The sequence below is a fragment of the Gopherus evgoodei genome, chromosome 3 (assembly GCF_007399415.2).
Source record: "Gopherus evgoodei ecotype Sinaloan lineage chromosome 3, rGopEvg1_v1.p, whole genome shotgun sequence".
Lineage (NCBI taxonomy): Eukaryota > Metazoa > Chordata > Testudines > Testudinidae > Gopherus > Gopherus evgoodei.
The window spans coordinates 142,172,998-142,196,602 of NC_044324.1; the positions used below are offsets into that span (position 1 = coordinate 142,172,998).

General features: G+C 40.5%; 1 protein-coding gene across 2 annotated transcripts in view; it reads right to left on the bottom strand.

Moving 5' to 3' along the window:
* Positions 1-4,960: 4,960 nt before the first annotated feature.
* RAB4A (RAB4A, member RAS oncogene family) overlaps positions 4,961-23,605 on the bottom strand; it is a 29,468-nt gene continuing 10,823 nt past the window's right edge. The window contains exons 4-8 of one of the 2 annotated variants that reach the window (XM_030556880.1): positions 21,489-21,551; positions 17,488-17,642; positions 14,964-15,059; positions 12,603-12,763; positions 4,961-5,296 (exon numbers count right to left, since the gene is read on the bottom strand). In XM_030556880.1, the coding sequence (XP_030412740.1) occupies positions 12,648-12,763; positions 14,964-15,059; positions 17,488-17,642; positions 21,489-21,551 (430 nt within the window). In that variant the 3' untranslated portion in view covers positions 4,961-5,296; positions 12,603-12,647. The remainder of the gene's footprint in view (positions 5,297-12,602; positions 12,764-14,963; positions 15,060-17,487; positions 17,643-21,488; positions 21,552-23,605) is intronic. The other variant, XM_030556881.1, reaches the window with a different exon arrangement.

Genomic DNA, 23,605 nt, shown 5'->3' on the forward strand with positions numbered 1-23,605 from the left:
GCAAGCTTACACTAGTACAGCTACTGCTCTCTCCCAGCAACATAAAACCACCTAAACAAACTGAGTTAAACCAGCTGTGCACTGTAATAGAGGTACAAGAAATAAGATGACTCACTACAGAACACCTATACTCTTCAGAAAACATTCTTTATTCAAGAGTAGATACAAGCATCAAACATAATGGTGTAGCGCAGCAACACACTCAACGTAGGAGAGAGGGTTTTATAAAATACTTAAACCATCAGAAACTTTAACAATCTAAAATCTCCATGAACAATGAATTAGACTTCAGATGCCTGATGTGGTAGGAAAGCTTTGCTGAGCCATTTTGCTTTGGTAAGTCAATTAGGGTAAGAACTTCTCCACACATGGAATGCATGCACTATGTATATGGAAGGTAAGCAGACTATTTAAGTAAATACATTTGTCAATCTAGCTTGTTACAGGTATGATTAAAATTTTAGAGCCAAATGTGAACTTAGTTTGGGGATGTTCCTGGCATGAAATGTAACATCTTCAAATCTATCACTGTGGAATAGTAGATAATCTAACCTATACACTGTGGAGAGCTACCCTCTGTCATGATTATATTTTCCCCAAAGCTTGCTACATTAAGTTTTAGAACACCTTGTTACTTTACCTCTAGTACCAACTGGTCATTAAAATGAAATATGCATCACAGTACAAATTGTAACATATATAAGTCATGCACTTTAACCTTGTTAATGTGCACTGTCTGAATGCACTTTATTTTTAGAAACACTTTAAGATGTTAAGATCAAGTATATACACTAAGGCTTACTGTAATAAAGCTATTTATTCTACATGAAGGGAATCTGGAAGCTTAAGATAACTGATTACAGAAAAAAATTGTGCTTAGCCTTTTTTGAGTTCTAGAAAATTGACCAAACTATTCAAAAAGTACTCACATATAAACAAAAGGTTTCTCTATCAGTTTTGTATGTAAACGGCAGGAGGAAGGAAGAGAGACTCTTTTTATCACTCCAAATCTAAATCTGCACCAGTTATTTCTCAGATTGTTTGGAAAGAACAAAAAAACAAAAAATCACATTTGTAACACTGAAGATGACATTGTAATGGCAAAAAGTAAAGAGCTGCAGAGAAGGAAAATGAATGAGGTTTAGCACCCAAGGAGGGGAAAACCACTTGAGACCACAGTGCAAGTATTACTGGGGTTTGAGAACCTTGGAATTAAGCAAACCTTCCTTTTATTGGCACCCTTAACTTGGTGGGTAATAAAACTAGATGATTAAAGGCCCTACTTGCTTTGGTCACAACAACAGTGGCTGGAGAGAGACCACAGCTTGTGCTACATCTCAGAACTGGGAAGGTCAAGCAGCCTTCCCCTTTTCTCACCATCTACCAAAAAGTTGAGCAGGAGGTGTAAATGTGAAAACCAGACAGTCATTTCTCAGCGTTCAGTCCTCTTTGGGGCTCTGGAAAGCAGGACACAATTCTCCCAACTTTGAGAAGCTGGTATGAAGGCAACATATTCCACTGGACTACCCCCAGCAGAGTTTGGGATCAAAGGACAGGCAACTGCACGATCTAAAACTAAAAGCTATCAGCAGGGTCTTCCAAATCTGATGTGTAAACTCCCTCTATTTTGAATCACCAGTCATATTCTCTTTTCTGGGAGGAGGAACAGAGGGGCTGTGGTAGAAAGCACTTCCAGATAATATATACTTGGAAGACAACCAAGAAATTGGGATCAAGGTAGATATTTACATAGTATGGTTCTTTGGCGTTATTTTAGGCTTTGAAATGCAGTATTAGGCAGTTTCCAAAAAAAATATGCAAATATACTAGGAGAAGAACATTCCTTAGTAGCATTTCTGGTCAGCTAGGCAACAGATATCCATGCTATATATATATAATACTCCTGAGGAATTCTGCAGGGGGTTCCAAAAAAGAATGGCTCTAGACTGTTCTCAGTGGTACCTGATGACAGAACAAGGAGGAATGGTCTCAAGTTGCTGTGGGTGAGATTTAGGTTGGATATTAAGAAAAACTTTTTCACTAGGCAGGTAGTGAAGCACTGGAATGGGTCACCTAGGGAGGTGGTGGAATCTCTTTCCTTAGAGATTAAGGTCAGGCTTGACAAAGCCCTGGCTGAGATGATTTAGTTGGGAATTGGTACTGCTTTGAGCAGGGGGGTGGACTAGATGACCTCCTGAAATCTCTTCCAACTCTGATATTCTATGATCAGTGCATGTGTGCATATTTTCATGTACCATACATATTTTAAAAAATGTTTTGGTAGAAAATAGCTTCTGCTGAAAAGTTGCTGCATTTTTGCCCACCAGAGGGCAATGTGGTGCTAGAGCACAGCAGCTGCTCCTGGCAAGCCCCAGCCAGGACAGGGGGAAGAGAAAGAGAAAGAGCCTACCTTCTTCACAGTGCCTGTTGGACCAGGTCAGGAGATACAGGGAGATGGCCTGCTCGGGGGCAGGGGTCAGATAGGGGCTCATAAGGGCTAGTGGGGGAAGGACAGACTAGGGCAGGGGCTGAATGGGAGTGAAGGCACAGGGACATGGGGGAGCGGGGTGCAGAGCTACAGGGGGGAAGGGGAATGGAGCATGGGGGCACAGACACACATGGGGAGGGGGCAGATTGAATGGTAAAAAGGACTCTCTTGGCAGTGTGTGGAGACACTCCCTAACAAGCTGCCTCCATGCCCCAGCCCGGTTCCATACTTTTCCTACCCATACCCAGAAAACCCTTTAAATTCACATCCAGGCTCCCTCCCAGCAGTTTACTTTCCTCTCCCTAAGTGCCTCCATTACCCTTGACTCCCCCAAGCCTTTGAACTGCTTCCTCGGGTGGGGGGGAAATATAGTTCAGTATTGTCATTTAAATGAATTACGCAGAGTTTGGGTTAAATATGCCTAGTAAAAAATCTATTTGTCAAAAAGCATTTCCTGAACCTTTTTTGTAGTCTGTATTGTTACAGACACACTTGCTCATAGGTATTTTGAAATAAATTACTAAAATAATTGAAGCTGGTGTGATTAGTGTATTATTTTGACAATATGTAGAATTTTGCAGAATTATAAATATTGCATGCAGAATTCATTTATGTTTTTGGTGCAGAATTCCCTACAGGAGTAATACAATGAGTTTTTTCTACATGTCATTTAAGTCTAATGCTGCATGCCGACTCTTGATTGAGAGGGATATCATACAAAGCTACTTGGATTAATGGCCTGCAAAGACTCCAAAAGAGTGACTTTTCCTTTATAAAGCATGGTCAAGTGATTCTATTTAATCCTTGTGCTTTTACATTCAGTTTCAATTTTTCCAAAAGGGTGTGGGTCTCTGTCTAAACTGAACCAAGCCTCACCATGGACTATTTTTAAATGCAGGATTAGAATTCCATTGAGGGGCTCTAGAATCTACCTGAAGCACTCTGTGTGTGCTTTTGTGCTGCCAATACCATCTGGAATTATAGCCCTATAATTTAATTTTAATATTTAAATTCCATTTGTGTTCTTTATCAAGTGAGGATTCAGGTATCCATCAATAATGCAGTTTTTGCCCATGAAATTGTAACAGATGTCTAAGAAATAATCTTTATGTTACTAGGTTTCTTAGGCCAAATGCCGTTCAGTTACACTAGTATAACTTAAGATCAATGGAATTATTCTGGATTTACATTCATAAGAAACCTTTCTACCCTCTCCTTATTACATTCCTTTCAGAAATGCCACTTAAGGACCTGTGGAGAGGGGGTAATACAAAAGCTACAGAGATTTCCCACCACTCCTGGAGAGTGATGTAGCCACCTAGGCTTCATGCTGTCATTGGACTCTCTCCTACCACCTAAGTATAGCTCTAATGGAGCCATGACAACAGGATTTCCTGTGCTGACTGTTCTGCCCCACAATAAAGAAGTCAGGAGAGAGGTTCCAACATCCTAAACTATGAACTAAAGTTAATATGACAAGCTGAATACCTAATAGTTTCCAGGGGCAGAGAGAAAAATGCATGTAGCCCACCTATATTCCATTTCCTCATGTATATAAATCCAACATTATGAAATACCCTCAGCGGGATCTGACAACAGGGAGGATGGCACCTTATTCCAGGCCAGAGGGGAGACTTGTATGAAGAGACCCTCCAATTAGGACCATCAAGCCCTTGTTTAAATTCCTATAATACCATTATAGATTTTTAGAAGATTTAAAATACATTTTAATGAAAATTCCACATTCAGCAGCGTTAGTTGCACTTTCTAGGTACTGTACGTTTGAAACACTTGGCCTCACTGAACAGGTATTTTCACTGAACAGACTTTTTATAGCAGATTGCTTTATTAGTAGCTAAAGCATCTTTGAGAAGTGCAGTCCAACGAGATTAAGCAATATCTTATAGAAACGGCTCTCTCATATAGACACACGAGAAATCATTGTGGTGATCTTTCATGGACTCACACAGCAGTAAACAGAAGATACAGTTTTACTAAAAAAACAAACAAACCTACCTCATTGGCCCCCCACTTCTATACAACAGAAATAGAAAAGGAAAAGAAAAGATCCAGAAAGCACAGATAAGAAACTTCCAAGATCTAAGGTCAGACAACTGTCATTTCAGAGACTTAGCAGCAGCATTTTTAACCTACAAAGTAGGGAAAAAATACAGTTGAGAGAAAATTTAAGAATTGTCAGAAAACAGGACAGATGCACTTCACTAGAAACGTCCACTCCAAATTTGACAGGATTAGTAAACTTAGGTAATGTCCTCACCGTAATTCTAGAATGGATTATGTAAACACCTTGTAGAATGTGGCAAACGTAGTGAAGTAGGAAAATCACTGACAGTGTCGTGGCTTTGTATTTCAGGTCATAAATATAACCTACTGTGCAATTAACACAAACATGATAAAGCCTAACTCAGTTAACAAAGTTTTAGTTAATATGATTAAAAAAATAAAATATAATTGCTTTTAGTGCAACATTTATTATATCAAACATAAGTATATCATGCTTTGGAAATTTACTATTACATTATATACAGTATACAGCAATACTTTAAAGGTGAATGACAAAAATATGTAACGGAAAATGTTTACATATAGGTGAGTCTTAGTACTGTCCACTGAAGTATTTGTTTTGCAGTCTGCTATGTCATATGCACATTCCTGCCTACCACCATACCGTTCTGTTTTTCCAGCAGTGGTTTTTCTGTTCACATACAGTAGTAAAGATGTTTTAAAAAACCTGCATAGCCTTCAAGCTGTGTCAGTTGTTGCTACAAACACCAATTGCATGGACATCTGAAAAACACAAACAAATTATTGTGTGAACATTTTATGAAATGTAATCTAAGTTTAGGAATAAAAAGGCTCAAATCCTGCAATTGGCTCTGCGGACATATACCCTTGCAGAGCCACATTGAAGTTCCTGGGACTTCAGATGGATGCATTCAAGCCATTTGTAAACTCAGGATCCTGCAAGCTGCATCCTTCCAGTTTTCCTTCATTTAAAGGGCACAAAGCCCTTTGATTTAGGGATTGCTAACTCACAGATTACATTAGGAATAGAAAGTTTCATTTTAAGATTTATGGATGACAGTTGATTTAAGAAATCAGTATTTGCAAATGTTTAAAACTTTGCTCTTAAGTTTCAACCTCCTCTGCTCAGATTTCTGCTAGCAGCTTGAATGAGGAGGATGTGTACTACTCATACTGTATCCCACTCAGGCCAAAATGAATGCAGAGAAAATAATCCAGTTATTGTGTTTCAAAGACCAGTTTTATTTTTAATACATCTGCAGCTCAGAGCAAGTTGGTGGCTTTCTTCAAAAACCATCTGTTTATTGCACCAAATGCAGCATGTATTGATTACTTGCCCTATGGGCAGGTGGCGTATGTGCATATTTGGTACAAGGAACTCTGGCCCTCAGAGACCATGTACGGGCTTTGGAGACCAGGGTGGCTAAGCTGGAGGAGCTAAGGAGGACACAGAGAGGTACACAGATGAGACTTTCCAGGACACAGTAGAATGATTCCACCTCCAGTCTGACAGCCTCTGTGCTATTGATGATGAATGTCTCAGGGAAGGAGGACAGACAACTGAACAAAGAAAACGATCTTGCATTTGGGACCCTCCTTCCAGATGATGTTGTGGTATCCTCTTGCATTGAAGATCTCTCTCCAGGGGAGGGAACTCCAGTTATTAGGAAGAGACAGGTATTAGGAATGGGCGATTCCATCATTAGAAACAGATAGCTGGGTTTGCGATGACCAGGAGAACCGCATGGGGACTTGTCTGCCTGGTGCGAAGGTTGCAGATCTCTCGAGACATCTAGACATACTAGTGTGTAGTGCTGGGGAGGAGCCAGTGGTCATGGTACATGTAGGTACCAATGACATGGGAACGACAGGAGGTGTGTCCTGGAGGCCAAATTTAGGCTGCTAGGTAGGAGATTGAAATCCAGGACCGCCACGGTAGCATATTCTGAAATGCTTCCACGTGCAGGTCCAGTGAGACAGGCAGAACTACACGGTCTCAATATGTGGATGAGACAATGGTGTAGGGAGGAGGGGTTCAGATTTATTAGGAACTGGGGGAAACTTTTGGGAAAGGGGGAGCCTGTACAGGAAGGATGGGCTTTACCTAAACCAAAATGGAACCAAATTACTGGCACTTTGTTTAAAAACTCCTCAATTACCTTTTTAATTTTAAAGGCTGGGGGAAAGCCAACAGGCGTGGAGGAGCATGTGATTCTGACAGAGACATCCCTTAGGAGGAGGATGGAGATTCTCTATATCCTAGTAATGGAGGAGAGGATGGAAGATATAATACAGGTAGGATCTGATGAGAAATAGTCAAATGAAAGCAAGTCCCATTCAATTACATCGTGTAATTGTAGACATCTAAAATGTGACAAGTTTTTAGAGTGCTTATATACCAATGCTAGAAGTCAAAATAATAAGATGGGTGAACTAGAATGCCTCATATTAAATTAAAATATTGATATAATAAGCACCACAGACACTTGGTGGAATGAGGATAATTAATGGGATACAGTAATACCAGGGTACAAAATATATCGGAAGGACAGAACAGGTCGTGCTGGTGGGGGAGTGGCACTATATGTAAAAAAGCATAGAATCAAATGAAGTAAAAATCTTAAAATGAACCAAACTGTACCACAGAATCTCTATGGACAGTAATTCCATACTCTAATTATAAGAATATAGCAGTAGGGATATATTACTGACCACCTGACCAGTAATGGTGACTGTGACTGAAATGGTCAGGGAGATTAGGGAGGCTATTAAAATAAAAAAACTCAATAACGGGGAACTTCAACTATCCCCATATTGACTGGGTACATGTCACCTCAGGATAGGATGCAGAGAAAGTTTCTTGACACCTTAAAAGCATCTTGGAGAGCCTAGTCCTGGAACCCACATGAGGAGAGGCCATTCTTGATTTAGGACTAAGTAGAGCACAGGATCTGGTCCAAGAGGTGAATACACCTGGACCGCTTGGTAATAGCGACCATAATATTATTAAATTTATCATCCTGGTGGCAGGGAAAACCCCACAGCAACCAAACACTGTAGCATTTAATTTCAGAAAGGGGAACTACACAAAAAATGAGGAGGTTAAACAGAAATTAAAAGGTACAGCACCAAAAGTGAAAACCCTGCAGGCTACATGGAAACCTTTCAAAGACCCCATAATAGAGGCTCAACTTAAATGTATACCCAAATTAAAAAACAGTAAGAAAACCAAAAAAGTGCCACCACGGCTAAACAAAGCAAAAGAAGCAAGGAGAGGCAAAAAGGCATCTGTTAAAAGGTAGAAGGTAAATTGCTGTGAGAAAACTAGAAAGGAGCATAAACTCTGGTAAAGGAAGTGTAAAAATATAATTAGGAAGGCCAAAAAAAGAATGTGAAGAACAGTTAGCCACAGACTCAAAACATAATGGCAACATTTTTTTAATTGTATCAGAAGCAGGAAGCCTGCTAAACAACCAGTGGGGCCACTGGACGATTGAGTTGCTCAGTGGTTTGAGCATTGGCCTGCTAAACCCAGGGGGCCATTTAGGGAACTGGGGTAAAAATCTGTCTGGGGATTGGTCCTGCTTTGAGCAGGGGGTTGGACTAGATGACCTGCTGAGGTCCCTTCCAACCCTGATATTCTGTGATTCTAAAGGAGAACTCAAGAATGATGAGGCCGTTGCGGAGAAACTAAATGAATTCAGCGAGGGAGATTCCCAAATCTGAGCCATTCTTTTTAGATGACAAATCTTAGAATTGTCCCAGATTAAGGTGTCATTAGAGGTGGTTTTGCAACAAACTGATAAACAGCAAGAAGTCACCAGGACCAGAAGGTATTCATCAAAGAGTTCTGAGGAACTCAAACGTGAAATTGTGGAACTACTTACTATAGTCTGTAACCTATCATTTAAATTTGCTTCTGTACCAAATGACTGGAGGATAGCTAATGTGACACCAATTTTTAAGAAGGGCTCCAGAGGTGATCCCAGCAATTGCAGGCCAGTAAGCCTGACTTCAGTACCAGCCAAACTGGTTGAAACTATAATAAAAACAAAATTGTAAGATGCAGAAGAACAGAATTTGTTGGGGAAGAGTCAACATGGTTTTTGTAAAGGGAGATCATGGCTCAATCTACTAGAATTCTTTCAAGGAGTCAATAAGCATGTGGACAAGGTGATTCAGTGGATATAGTGTGCTTAGATTTTCAGAAAGCTGTTGACAAGGTCCCTCAAAGGCTCTTCAAAGTAAGCAGTCATGGGATAAAAGGGAAGGTCCTCTCATGGACTGGTAAACTGGTTAAAAGATAGGAAACAAAGGGTAGGAATAAATGAGAGTTTTCAGATACACTGCAAAGGAGCTATAAAAATCTCTCAAAACTGGGTGACTGGGCAACAAATGGCAGATGAAATTCAATGTTGATAAATGCAAAGTAATGCACCTTGGAAAACATAATCCCAACCATACATATACATTGATGGGGTCTAAATTAGCAGTTACTACTCAAGAAAGATTTGGGAGTCATTGTGGATAGTTCTCTGAAAAACATCCAATCAATGTGCAGCAGCAGTCAAAAAAGCAAACTGAATGTTGGGAATCATTAAGAAAGGGATAGATAATGAGAGAAAATATATTGCCTCTATAAATCCATAGTACGCCCACATCTTGAATACTGCGTGCAGATGTGGTCATCCCATCTCAAAAAAAAATATTGAAATTGGAAAAAGTTCAGAAAAGGGCACAAAAGTGATAAAGGGTGTGGAATGGCTTCCATAGGAGGAGAAATTAATAAGACTGACTTTTCAGCTTGGAAGACACAAAAAACAAGGAAGTATTTCTTCACATAGTGCACAACCTGTGGAACTCTTTGCCAGAGGATGTTGTGAAGGCCAAGACTATAACAAGGTTAAAAAAAATTAGATAAATTCATGGAAGATAGGTCCATCAATGGCTATTTTACAGGATGGTCAGGGACGGTGTCCCTAGCCCGTTTACCAGAAGCTGGGAATGGGCGACAGGATGGAGCACTTGATTATTTGTTCTGGTCATTCCCTCTAGGGCACCTGGCATTGGGCACTGTTGGAAGATAGGATACTGGGCTAGCTGGACCCTGTGTCTGACCAAGTATGGCCGTTCTTATGTTGGATGGACAGCTAGATGAAAAAAGCCCTCAAGAAAACCCTAGATAGTTGAAGGAAACTGGAGAGTGGGAGAAGTGCTCCTGAGGAAGTTAAGCAAACAAACCAGCTTGCTGAGCTCCCTAAAGAAGAGCATCTGCTTTCGACCCATCTTTAAGCTCCTGTGTGCTACTGGAAGGAGGAGAGGAAACAGGCTGGTCTATCAACAGCTCTCCCTCTCCAGCCTGGCACATCTCCAGAGTTGGGAAGCATCAACTCTGATTCTAAGAAGGGCTGGCCAAACACAGCTCATTGCCTTCCTTTTTGCTTTCAAGAGCCACGCAAAGAGCAGGCAGGAAACAGTCAGGCATTCTTGGTGGGGGAGGGGAGGGAGGAGGAAAATCAGCTGCTGATCTTCATTGGAACATGCCTCTTATTTCCACAGTCTGCTTGAGAACTCCTGAAAGGAGAGCAAGGGATGTTTCATTCCAGCCTCCCTTTCTGTCTCCCAGAGACATGTGTCAGACTGGCTCTCCTCCATATGCTGAAAATGACCGTAGACAACAGCTTGAAGAGGTAACTATCTTAATCCAGCAAAAAGGAAGAAGCATTTGCTGCATTTCTGCTCAAGTCATAAGAAGGGATGCAAGACACCAAAAACTAGTCTTCCTGCAAGGAAGAGGAGAATGTTTGGAACCATATATTGTATTTTAACTCATTTTAAAGACCAAGTTTGATCTTTAAACATTTACTTTCAAAAAACTGATTATGAAAAAAGTTTGATAGATATGGAAATGTACCCTATTTTTTTTGAATTCTGATTTCTAGAAGCATTTTCTTATGACACCATGGAAATTGTTTGCACTTCTGTACAGTACAAATGTCTATTGAAAAATCAGAACACATTTCATGGCAGCAGAAGAGTCCAAAGGGCAGGTCTTTTGATTGAGAAATTCTATGGAATAAAAATAACCATTTCATATTTCAACAAAGAGTTGACACATGGAACCTACCTCTACTTGAAAAGGTTAATGGCAGCACAAATGAACTTTGCTTATAACTTTACTCTATTATACGGTTTTGCAACCCAAGAACCCCTCAATGCTAACTGGCAAGGAGGTTACAAAAATATCCTGATCATGATACATAGGTTCTGGTTCACCAAAGAATGTTATGCGAGGTCTTAAATGAAATCTAGGCTCATGCCGGTCATTGTTATTGTTGTGAAATGTATGTACAGACACCATGAAGAGCTATGTATGGGTACTGAAAATAAGTTCTTAGATTCTGTATCACAGAGATGGAAAAACAGGTGTGCTGTCAGACAAAACATGTTTAGTCACCTGCCTCTGCCTCGTAAATTAAGCATTTTAAGTTAACACAATGGATGCACATTTACATACGAAGTCAGAGAGATGTGCAAGTCAACAGAGCAGAAAGGAAAAACAAGTGATATGGGTATACTGTCTCTAAATACAGACAATGAATGTTGGTGATATAAGAAGAAGGCAAGGAAGATACCCACTTATCCTGCACCTAGGAAGTAAATGGGCAGTGCATTTACATTCAGGAAAAAAGGATCATAACCAGCCTCGGTTAAAGAAGCTGCAAATGACTCTGGTTCAGATAAGACTTCATTAGACAGAAGTTTAACCTAATACTTAAGTTTAGTACCTAGAAAGCATGTAATTGTTTATGTAGCCCTTTATCCATTATTTACCGTCTCTTGAATCTTTGATAATAAGCCTATTGTTGTTTTCACTATATCTCATTACTGAGGTTAAGCAAGGTGTTGATCCTGAACTGCATCATATAAGCTAGTGTGTACACTGTTCCCTTGGGGACCACAGACCTGGTATTTCAATGAGTGTTCACTAGATAAGGAAGTGGACACTACAGGAACACATCAAAAGAACTTGGGGACTGGAGTACACCTATTATGAACTTGCAAAGTAAAAGGAACATAAGAATGGCCATATGGCTCAGACCAATGGTGCACCTAGTCCAGAATCCTGTCTTTAGATAGTGGCTGGTGCCAGATGCTTCAGAGGGAATGAAACAGAACATCAAGTGATACATCCTGTCATCTAGTCCCAGCTTCTGGCAGTCAGATTTAGGGACACCCAGAGCATGGGGTTCCATCCCCTCCTTTCTTAGCTAATAGCCATGGATAGACCTATCCTCCATGAATTTAGCTAATTATTTTTTGAACCCAGTTATATTTCTATCCTTCACAATATCCCCTAGCAATGAGTTCAACATACTGACTATGCGCAGTGTAAAGAAGCACTTTCTTATGTTTGTTTTAAACCTGCTGCCTATCAATTTCATTGGGTGACATCTGGTTCCTGTGTTACATGAAGGGGTAAAAAATACTTCCTTATTCATTTTCACCACACTACTCATGATTTTACAGACCTCTATCATATTCCTCCCTTGGTCACCTCTTGTCTAAGGTGAACAGTTCCATATGAGAAGAGATTAAAAAGACTGGAAGCTGTTGCTTACCTCTAATAAGTTTTGCTGCACTCGTTTGTACTTTTTCCAACCTCAATATATCTTTTTGACATGGGATAACCAGAACGGCAGACAGTATTCGAGGTGTGGGTGTGCCATGCATTTATACAGTGGCATTACCATATTTATTGTCTTATCTATCCCATTCCTAACATATCTTTTGTGACTGCCACTGCACTCTGAGCAGATTTTTACAGGCTGGTGGTGTCAGGGATCAGACATCCAGCTAAGTGCAAGCAAGTCTCCCTCATACTGGAGGCAAGGGGGGAGGGGAGAGACCCCACCTTGCTATCTCAAAAAACCATCATTAAAAAGGTTAGCCATGAAAAAGTCCAACACCACAAAATATGAAGGCTCTGTATGGAGGCATCAATACAATACACTAATGAGGTAGAACAACCTACCAAAGATGCTTATTCTCAGTTTCTACGGCTTACCTTTTGTTTCTAGAACAAGTGTTTAGTTTGTTTTGTTGTGTTTTTTTAACAGCCACACTCTTGAGCACTTTGAGCCTGTGCTCTACGTGGGGATCTCAGCTGTCTCAAGGCAGCATCTCCATACTGAATTCCTGAGCCCATCCTTTCTGGATCCAGTTCACCTGATGAGAAAGAAAATGGCCTTATAAGTTGTAATCTGTTTATCTATAAGTGAGGACAAGTAAAAACAGCTAACACTAGATAAAGTTATTAGCATTTATGTTTCCCTATCCCAGTTATAAAACAGTGATCCAGTTCTTTATCATTCAGATAATTCCATCTCTCATTTCCCACAGTAGTTTCAAATTGTCCAGCCCCTGAACAGAACTGAAGCCGTGAGTTAGGGCTTATCTACATGAGGAAAAAGCCCATAGGGAACTAGTACTCACTAGCTGCTATGTGAACACTTACACTGTGCACTAAAAAAAAAAAAGTGCCTTTGTGCATAGTAGCTTTCTCTGCCTGTCCAAAGTGCAGTGTCTCTCTACACTGAAGGATTTTTTTTTGGCAGTGGGCATACACACACAGCCCTCCGAGTATAAACAGCAGTGCAGATGGTGAAGCATGGATTAAATCAGTAAGAGTGACACACGTGAAGGGTGTGGCTATGTACCTGGAGTACATTCCTTACATGTTCTCTACTGGCCCAAGCTGTGCCTCCCATCTACACTGCTAAAAGTAGCAGTGTAGTGTCCTGCTGCTTGAGCCTTTCCCTCTGCAGTACAAAGCTCTGACAGCAGGGAAAGGCTGCCAGGTTCTGCTGTTGGAGCCCTTCTCCTCTGCAGGGAAAGATTCCAGCAGCAGGAAAAGGCTCTGGTGGGGTTGGGGGGGTGGCAGCAGGGAAAGGGTTACGCTTTCACAGTGGCGAGGAAAGGCTTTGATGGGGTGGAGGCAGCAAGGAAAGGCTCTGGCAGCAGGGAGCAGCTGAAGCCTTTTCTCTTGGCCTCCCCTCTCCCAGAAGTTTTCATGAACTTGGGTGGCTATGCATTGCAGTGTGGATGCAGTGCGCCTTCCCCAGTGACATTTAGCTACATGTATACTACGTGCCACTGAAAGTGGTGTGTAATGTAGATGCAGCCTTAGTGTGCAGTAGAGTGTGTGTCCACATGGGGAGATTTGTGCAAAATAGCTAATGCACTTTAAATTCACACTCTAGCTTACTGTGCACTAACTCCCCTGTGCAGACAAGCCCTTAGACCGACTACAGCAAGAGGTCTTTTCCCTTATAGAGGTAGTTAAAGTCCAAAATAACTAAATGTTGGCTTTATAGTTCCAATTTCATTCTGAAAAAAGAGACCCAATTTTATATATTAGTTTTCAAACAAAGAAGGATCAGGATATTTTCAACCAAAGAAGGATCAAAAGTACCACAGCAAACCAGGGACAGATCGATCAGTTTGACACACTAGCCTTGAGCTCTCTGTTTTGCTCCATTTCCGTTTAAAATATGAATTAAAAAAATGGTTTTGGCCTTGATTGAGTTAAAAAGGTAGAGGAATTTACACCAAAAAGTTCCTGAACATTCAAAATATGTCCCTGGAATTCAAAACATGGAAACTGGCTCCTACTAGACTGAGCTTCCTGGTTTTGTCAATTTTAAAAGTGATTTTATGGAGGCACCAACTAGAGTAGACTAGAAAGTGGATTTGCTGCAATGACTATTACCACAACCAAGTCTCACTTGTACTGTGAGGCACCTTGTGTGTTCTGGAGCCTGCAAAAATATAAATGAGTAAATTGGCCTCAGCCAGAAGCCATGCAGTTCAATTAGAGCACTTCTAACAACGAAAGGTCTGAAATGCTTAGTACAGGATCTGTTTAATCACCTTGATATTATTATTCCCTACCTATATAAAAGCAAGTGCAAAAGTCATCTGAAGAGTCATGTCTGCTAGGATAGTGATGCAGCATAGAAAGCTGCTAAAACTTAAATATTCCTAATTCAGAGGCTCTGTAGTTGTGAAGACCAAGAAGGCTACAGAGCATGCAGCCTGCAACCAGAAAGCTGAATATTAAGTCTAACGTTAAGAAACTATATGGGGGTACATCCTCCTTTTGATGAATGCAATTAAATTTAATGTTCATTCCTGTTAACATATATGGAGAGGCAAGAAGTGGATAAACAAAACAAAAAAAGTCCCTTTCTAACAACAGAATGTATACATTTAATCTATTACAAGTAACTGTATCCACAGATTTACTCATGCACTGTGACTAAACTTTTACTATAAGGAAATTCCAAAGCTGAGAGATACTGGAGTTTTCACTATGGGACAAGTGAAAATACATTCTAACTTAATAATAATCTTTATTCCAATTTACCTGATTCAATTTTATTAAGTATTTTTCTTGCACACTGTACAAAGGCTTCTTCAACATTCTCCCCGGTTAGTGCACTTGTTTCCAAAAACATCAGCTCTGCATTTGATGCCAGAAAAATAAAATCTCAGGTCATTAAAACTTTGAAATGCTCCGTTGCAGTACTCGAAACAAGAAAAAAGTTTGTCAGAATAGTAAGATTTCTTTTAAACAGAAGCAATTTTTAAGTGAGACACTGAAGCAGTTTAGCCTCCCCCACCTTCTCCAAAAAATAATTAGGTTCTGAAGGGAGGAGTCCGAGAACATACTGAACATTGACGTAGTCATGATTACGTGTAACTGAAACGGTTTTTGGTTTGAGATTTAAACATTCTCTCTCAAGTGCTGGAAACTCAAAAGCAACAGCATTGTGCTTGTACACAGGAACCAGAATATGAAGCCAACTGCACCGGCCCATCTAGTTCTACTGTTCAAAGCAAGTGGAGTACAAAAATCAGCCAATATTTATGGTAAGACATTAGATTTATCAAGAAGGTTTTAGTAATATAGATATGGATTCTTTAACTGATTGTGTTCTATGTCCCTTTAATGCACCACGCTGTTATTCAGCGCAACTGTTTTCCAGTGAAAAATTTAAAAGAATGCCCTAAAAAGCTGCAAGCATGCTGACAGAGAGGAAACGGTGATGTGAGCACCAAACTATGAAGCAGTTCCAAGACAAACCTAATACATACTTATTTTGAGCACCTATAAAGGAAGAAGAGATGATTAAATCAATGGCTAATATTTCCCAAATAGGCCACAAATAACATTACATTCACCAAATAGCTATTTGATCATACATAAATTAAAAAATGTTGTTCTAGACTACAAAAGGCTGCATATTGGCTCTACAGCATGAGCATCTAGTTCTTGGATGAAAATTCAGCTTAACACTTTATCCAGAAGTCAAATATGATAGCAAGGCAATTAACTGGAAGTTTACTGCATCTCTATCCAGTCCTCTGAAGTGAACTTTACCTGGTAACATTCTCCCCTCACCTTTCAGTTATAAAATTCAATTTTTTTTTTGTGAGACCACGAGCGCGAGAGTGCAAGCATGAACATGCCATTCAGAAAATCCAGTCCTCAATAAAATGTCTACTTATGAAAGATTAGTTTTACAGGTGGAAGGAGAGTGGCTAGCAGATTATGCGGGAATGGGAAGGGGAGGCAAGAGCAGGAAAACAGTGCCATTCTTCTCAGCAGTAGACCAAGATGCCTTCTCCCACTATCCAAACGAAGGGCATATTTGCATTTTGGCTAGACAATACCAACTTGACTTGTTCCAGTGGCTAAAGGACTGGAACTTTATAGGCTTTGCTGGGCTGCCTTTGTTCCTCCTGATCTTCACAAGAAGCTTATGTTGCCTGCCTACCTACCATTCACGTTACATTTCCAAGAACAGCAAGCTTAACTTCCCTTGACAAAGTTAATCAATGCTGCTCCACAGTGGCTTCAAGCAAGTACTGTACTATATATTATCACCAGTTAACAGAGCAAGTTACCTGTTTTCCTCTTTGTGAGAAAAAGACAACATTTGAAGTCACTACCCACACTCAGATCCTCACATAATGTTGCACTGCCTGCAATTTTTGGATCATAGCAAAATCATGTAGGAGACTGAAGAACAATTAAGACTGGATTTTTAAGACCAGGTCTTGGGGTTTTTTAGAACTCTGTTCCCTTTTCCTTCCCTTTCTCCCCTTAAATCGCAGAAAAGAATCAGCTGGCCTATAACTTTCATATTTTTCCCCCGATAATGCTCTTCCAGATCCCTGCAGGGAGGGGAAATTCTATGCCTGGATCTCACCCCTCCCATGTGGAAGCTGCCTTTGTGGCACCATCCCACCCCAAGAATCTGCAAAAGAATCTCTATGGGAGAGGGATCCTCATAGGGGGAAGGAGTGGGAGCTAGAAGATCCTATTCATCATCTTCTCCCCAGCCCTATGGAGATATATCCTGGAGCTGTATTGCCTGTATTTTTGCCATATTTTCTTTGTGGATCTTCTCTATGGTTCAGAATCCGCCTTTAAGAGGGCCCTGAGAGTAGTTATGTGTAGGGGGAATCCTTGGTAGTGTGACTTCAATGAAACTATGCTATTAGGGAACAGGAAATAGGGGATGAAGCACCTGAGGCACACAGTCCTTACATGGATGGTTCTAACCTCCCCTGGATTCCTGGGAAAATGGAGGCTTTGTGGGCCATCTTTTTAGCCTTTTCTGTTGTCGGGGAAGGAAGCCAGTGAAGTGAACTCTTGGGAAACTACATGATGGGAGCCTCCGTGAATAAAATTTCCTCCCTCCTCCCCCTTTACTTCAGCGAAGCCCTCTGTATTAAATACTAAATAAAGGGGAAGGGGCATTAAAATTCTAATACTGTTATCAGTGTAACAAGGTTTGTACGTGGGCAAACATTAGCTCCTTAGACACAAGAGCTGAATAATGTGAACAAAATCTTCAAACTAGATTAGACAGACTACCTACCATTTTCTTGTGCAAACCTGGATGCTTCTAAAAAAGTAACTTCACGATCTGCATCAAGATCCTTTTTGTTCCCACACAGTATGATAACAATATTTTGACTTGCTAACATCCTTGCATCCGTCAACCAATTAGTAAGTGCGTTGTAGGTTTCTCGGCTGCGTAACACAAAAACAACATTTTCATAATACACAATGAATAATATTTCTATAAACTTCTGGACCAGGATGGCCTAGAGGATAGAACTTAAGAGACCTGGGTTCTATTCCTGTCTCTGCCACTGGCATGCTGGGTGACCTTGGACAAGTTACTTCCTCAGTTTCCCCATTTTTAAAATGGGGATAAAACTGATCTCTGTAAAGCATGTTGAGATCTACAGATAAAGAGCATTACAAGAGGTTATTTACTGTCACCAGAGTTCTCTTTGATAGACTCTGAATATTCACACTCATGAGATATGTCAATGGTGCAGCTCTAATAGTGGATTCTTTTGACAGAACCTGTTGGAGCACTCACTCACACCCTCCAACTCTTCTTTTCACTGTTCCTCAACTTTGAGTCAGACTATAAAAGAGGGCATGATGTTCTGCCCACCTCACTTCCTTCTACCCTTCCCCCCCTTTTCTGCCCCCAAAGTCCAGAATTATAGTTAGAACTCCGAGGAAGAGGGAAACTTTATAACAAAGAATGTTTGTCCTTTGGCAGAAAGGCTGCTCCTACCCAAGAGTCCAGAAACACTAAGATGATCCTTTGAGTGGAAAGCAAAAGTGACACTCTCTTATGAGTCCCAGTCTTCCAAGAAGGCAGCAGGTTGTGAGGATATAGTGCTGGAAAGCTTACTTTTGAGGATGCTTTGATTAGAAAACTGCCTAAAGGATAGGAATGCAAGGTCCAGTATAGATCGCTGTCTCTGGGATCAGTAAATATCTTGAGTAAAAACTTCTCTCTAAACTTCTTTGGCACTTCTTCTATGGCCCTCATCTCCAAAAGAAAAAAGAGAGCCTCTGCTCATAGCAGGCTTTCATAAATAAGGAGGACTCCTGAATAATCCACTGTATATAGATTATTTTACTACGCTCATCACTGTAGTATCTGAGTGCTTTCTGGTAGTGCATTAAGCAATGTGACTACACGTGTTGTTTGTTCTCACATCCTGTCCCCAGAGGGAAAGCGTGTGAAGTGGAATGTTTTGTTTTGGTACAAGTGGTTTTTAAAAAATAAGTCTACCTCTTGCTACATGAACTGGGAAGGAGAGGGTGCAGTATCTGAATTGGCTTGCACATCTGCTTCATATCATTTCCAAATGCCCACCTTGGACTGGGATAACCAGACAAAAGTTATATAGGTGGTATCCAAATGAGGTGCTGGGGGGAGAAGAGGGAGATATGGTTCCATATTGGTTCATAGTTTCTGATCCTCAGATCAAGTCTGTCACCTCAGGTCTGACCCAGAAAAAGTTATTGGGTCTTCCCGATCTTTATTTGTGGCTTATGGTATCCTCCTTATCAATATCAAAGGAGGACCTGTTGATGTTGGTATTGCAGCTTTTGATTAAAACAGGAACTAGATGAAAAAGGATTTTTGTGTCTGTTTCCTAAAGACTTACCTCAGGTTTCCTTTGGGAGGTTGATATATTTGCATTATAGCAGAAGACCTAGTATCCTTCGCCTTAATGGAGGATAAGCTATCCCCTTTCAAATGGGAGGTTCTTTACTCTTACTTTTGTCTCTGAAGGCAGATTGAGACAAGCGTGACATTTAAGAAATTGCTGAGGCTACTGCTCTTCTAAATGCATCAGAGGAATCGAATGCTGCAATCAGTGTTTTGCCACTAACTGTCCCTCCGATATCAGTGCATTAGTCAGCTCTCTCTGATCTTCTGGAACAGATCTTTAAATACCATCATCTTTTCCTAAAGATGCAACTAGTGCCTTGCCATTGTATACTCTGATGCCAAGCGTTGCTAAGAAGAATTTTCTGCCAGTTACATCTATCATCTTTCCCCTCTGTCTGCTGGTGTAAAGTCAACTTGATTGGCCTTTGAGCTCTGAACTGCAGCCTCCACTATGAGAGTTTTGGCAGAGGGGTGAAGGTAAAAATAAACTATTGTCAGGTTCCTTAACAAAACTTTCTCCCCCTTGTTGGGCATAGCCTGTACTGATGCAGGCTTGGACCATATGTATTTGGCTGGCTCTAAAAGTACGTTGCTGCTATTTGATGAGGTCATCTTCTTAGAACACAGGATATCAAATTTAGGCTGTTGAGTTTCTTACACTGCCACAGGAGGAATTTTAAGAGTTGTTGCCATTCTTCCTATTAATTTGTAGGACAAGACTGTATCCTCTGAAAGAGGCAATGCTAATGCCATATTCTCAGCTGGAGAGATATGGTCCTCCAGCTCTGGATTCATCTCTTTATAACATTCCAGCACTACCAGAGTATATCTGGAATAATAACTGAAGACTGGTCCTTCTCTCTAGAAGTTGACAGATCCTGGATCTCTGGAGCCAGTAAGAGATCTCCCTTAGTTTCTTCATATGGCAAGACTGCTGAGTGTCAGGGTAATGTCCAGGAGGCCAAGAGGACCATCTAGCCCAGGGAGGTATACAATATATTATACAATAATCTGGCCAATAGTTCATTCTAGGCTCTATTTCAGCTCACCTGTCAGGGTATGGTGCGTGCTTATATGATGGGTGCTTAGCAGTATACCCTTGCTTGTGGGTACTGCTATTGAAATAAAAAAGTGGTGTAGCTTGTTCCAATTCTAATTTTCTCATATCTTGCACACAAAGTTACTGCTTTGAGTAACATAGTTGTTTTGTACACTACAATCATATTGGCATTTATTTTTGTGGAAGTTTTTACCGGGGTTTATAATTCAGCAATAAGAGTTCACTTTGGAATGAAGTTTAGCACAAGAGCTTTAGACTAGAAGTATTTTTTTTTTTTTTTTTTTGGTGAACTGATGTGTACACCAGTAAGCTTCTAGTGAAGTATAATGACGTAACTATGAAACATTCTGTATATGTTCTTGTGTTTATGGTAATACAAAATTCCTCTAACTAAAGATTTTGAGTAGCTATCTAGCTTAGTGTTAAAAATAAAAAAAGCACCATATTAAGCAAGAACACCTTTAAAGAATTTTCAAGAATCTAAGTCAGTCACAGTCTAATCAGACTGGTGTTCTACAAGAAGTTGGTTATAGAACATCAGACAGGAGAAGACAGTTGATCCTAAAAAGTCAGCGCATATAAATCTGATTAACCATTGTTGAGAACTGGGTTTCACTACCAGCTAAGAAATCTCAGAGAACCCTAAAATACAATTAAGACAGAACCATGAACAGAAGTAATTCTACTACTACATCTAGAGCTGTAGCTTCCAAATCTGGGGGGATCCAGTCAATCACACCTCACTTTCTCCAGAGAGCAAGAGGGGAACTACCATATCAGCACACAGATAAATCAGGTTTCCAGAAAATAATTTGCTTCCTCCGTCAAGAGGCTAAATTCTGCTCTTCACTTGTTATACCCTGGGCTTCGTAAACTAGTGTCAGATTGTTACATTGTTTCTACCTTATATTAATGCTGCTTTAGAGTAGAGTGGAACTTCACTGTTTAGACCCTGATTATCCTACTAAATCTTCTCCACACCAATTCCAGATTAATTCATTTTACTGGAATACAGGTGACCAGAACTGTACGCAGTATTCCTGTTAGCAATACCTTTATAATGGCATTAATACTTCTCTCTCTACTGGAAATGCCTTGCCTGATATACCCGAGGAGCACATTTGCCTTTTTTCATAGCCGCATCACATTAAAGCATCCTGTGAGTGATCAACAAACCAGGTCTCTCTCCTCCTCCATTACTTCCAACTGATAAGCATACAGGTATTGATTTTAAAGAAAAAATATTTTGAACCGTTAATAGTATCTAGTATCAAATGAATTATAGACTTAAGTAAAAAAGAAAAAACCAGAAATGGTTAATTTTTATTACCTGGTAATGTCATAGACAAGCAAAGCACCCGCTGCACCTCTGTAGTAACTTCTTGTTACAGACCTGAAAGGGAATTTTAAGTTATACAATTATGCTCTCATAATGTCTTTTTCATCTCAAGTCTGGGTCACCATGGTGTGTTCCACATAGGGCTATGCTTTCATAGACTTTAAGGTCAGAAGGGACCATTATGATCATCTAGTCTGACCTCCTGCACAACACAGGCCACAGAATCTCACCCACCCATTCCTGTAACAAACCCCAAACCCGTGTCTGGGTTATCGAAGTCCTCAAATCATGGTTTAAAGACCTCAAGCTGCGGAGAATCCTCCAGCAAGTGACCCATGACCCATGCTGCAGACGAAGGTGAAAAAACTCCAGGGCCTCTGCCAATCTGCCCTGGAGGAAAATTCCTTCCAGACCCCAGATATGGCGGTCAGCTAAACCCTGAACATGTGGGCAAGACTCACCAACCAGCACTCAGGAAAGACAATTCAGAAACTGAAGCTAAAAATTAAGCAGTATTTCTTGGAGGAAGCACCTTCCACCAATGTTTTACAATCTGCACTAGTTACTGAATGACTTCCAGATGAAGACTGAACTGTTGGTCTGATCTATGAGTTCCAAACTCTGGGTCCTGGCTACATGAGAGATTGTCTCCACTCATTCTAGGGCAATTGTGATCATCTGAAGCGCATGAACAGTCCTCTGGTTTAAACAGGCAATGCCCAACAGTAGGACATTCTCAGGAGCCTTCAGCTTTGTAATTCATTTCTCCTATTATTTGGCCTGTCTTTTGTGACCTTCGGTGGAGGTTTTCCTAAGAGGCTCTTATTGGGTATGTCTATACTGTCTGCAATGTAAGCCCAGGTTCTGAACTCTGGCTCAAGCCTATCCGCCTCTGCCATCTACACACAAATAGCACTAACTCAGGGCTTGGACCAAGGACCCTACAGTTGACCCAGGGTTTAAGCCCTATTGCTTTCCAGTGTAGGCACAGCCCCACTAGACTCACACTCTGGGAGTTTGCCAAAAATATTCCACGATCCCATGGGCTATTCTTCTTTGTCTTCTGGACAGTGAAGTTCCCCCACACTGCACCACAAACAGGCTAGAGTGGCCACATTTTGGGAGGTGCTAAAAAATCTGGGATATGGGTGGTTGGACTTGGGTCCTCATAATTCAGTGTAGATACTGGTGACCCAAGCTAGGACCCAGGGTTCAACAATTCCTAACTTGGAGTTAGGAATGAGTAAAGATGCTCAAATCCTATGTTAACTATCTCAGGGTGTGCTAGCTGGAATTCCACTAATCCTGGGTACGTCTACACTGCAATGTAAGTCCATTGTGTTTCAGACATGGTATTTTTTTAAAATTCGCAACTTCACCAGATAAACCCAGATAAAGAGAGTCACCCAGTGTAGGTCAGTTGTAGTTTAGCTTTAAGCAACTAAAGATAATTTCTAATTGAGTTTTGATCAACCATTTCAGTTAAAGAATATTGAAGTAGACATAACGTATCGTTCAGTACTTTTAGATAGAGATCCATTCAAATATTTGTATCAAAACCTGCAGTATCTACACTTTAATGGGGATCCTGGAATATTCTAGATAATAAACAGCTGTTTGAATAATTTAAGGAGGGGAGAGAGGCAATGCCCTTCACTTGTCAAAAACAAAACACCAAATGTACCTTTAACAACATATTGTACCCATACCAGCATGTCTGGGGCATAGATCAGTTTCTCTAGAAGTGTATTTGGCAGACTATGAATGTATTTGACAAATGTACTAGGACTATTTTCGTAACAGATTCCACTGATATTGAGATTTATTTTCTTGTATATTTTGATTGGCACAGAATTTCTTGGCACTTCCTTGTTCCAGCCAGAAGTCTTCCACAGAAATCTGAGTACTCAAAATTTGATAACATGGTATTTGAATTTGGATAGCAAACTTAAGGCATGCATTCTTCTATTTACATACCTTAATCATTATATAAAAAACTTACACTACACAACCAACTGCATGAATGGTGTTTCACTATATGAAAAACAGAAGGCCAAAACCTCAGCTGATGCAAGTCAGCATCAGTCTACTGACCTCAATGAAGCTAT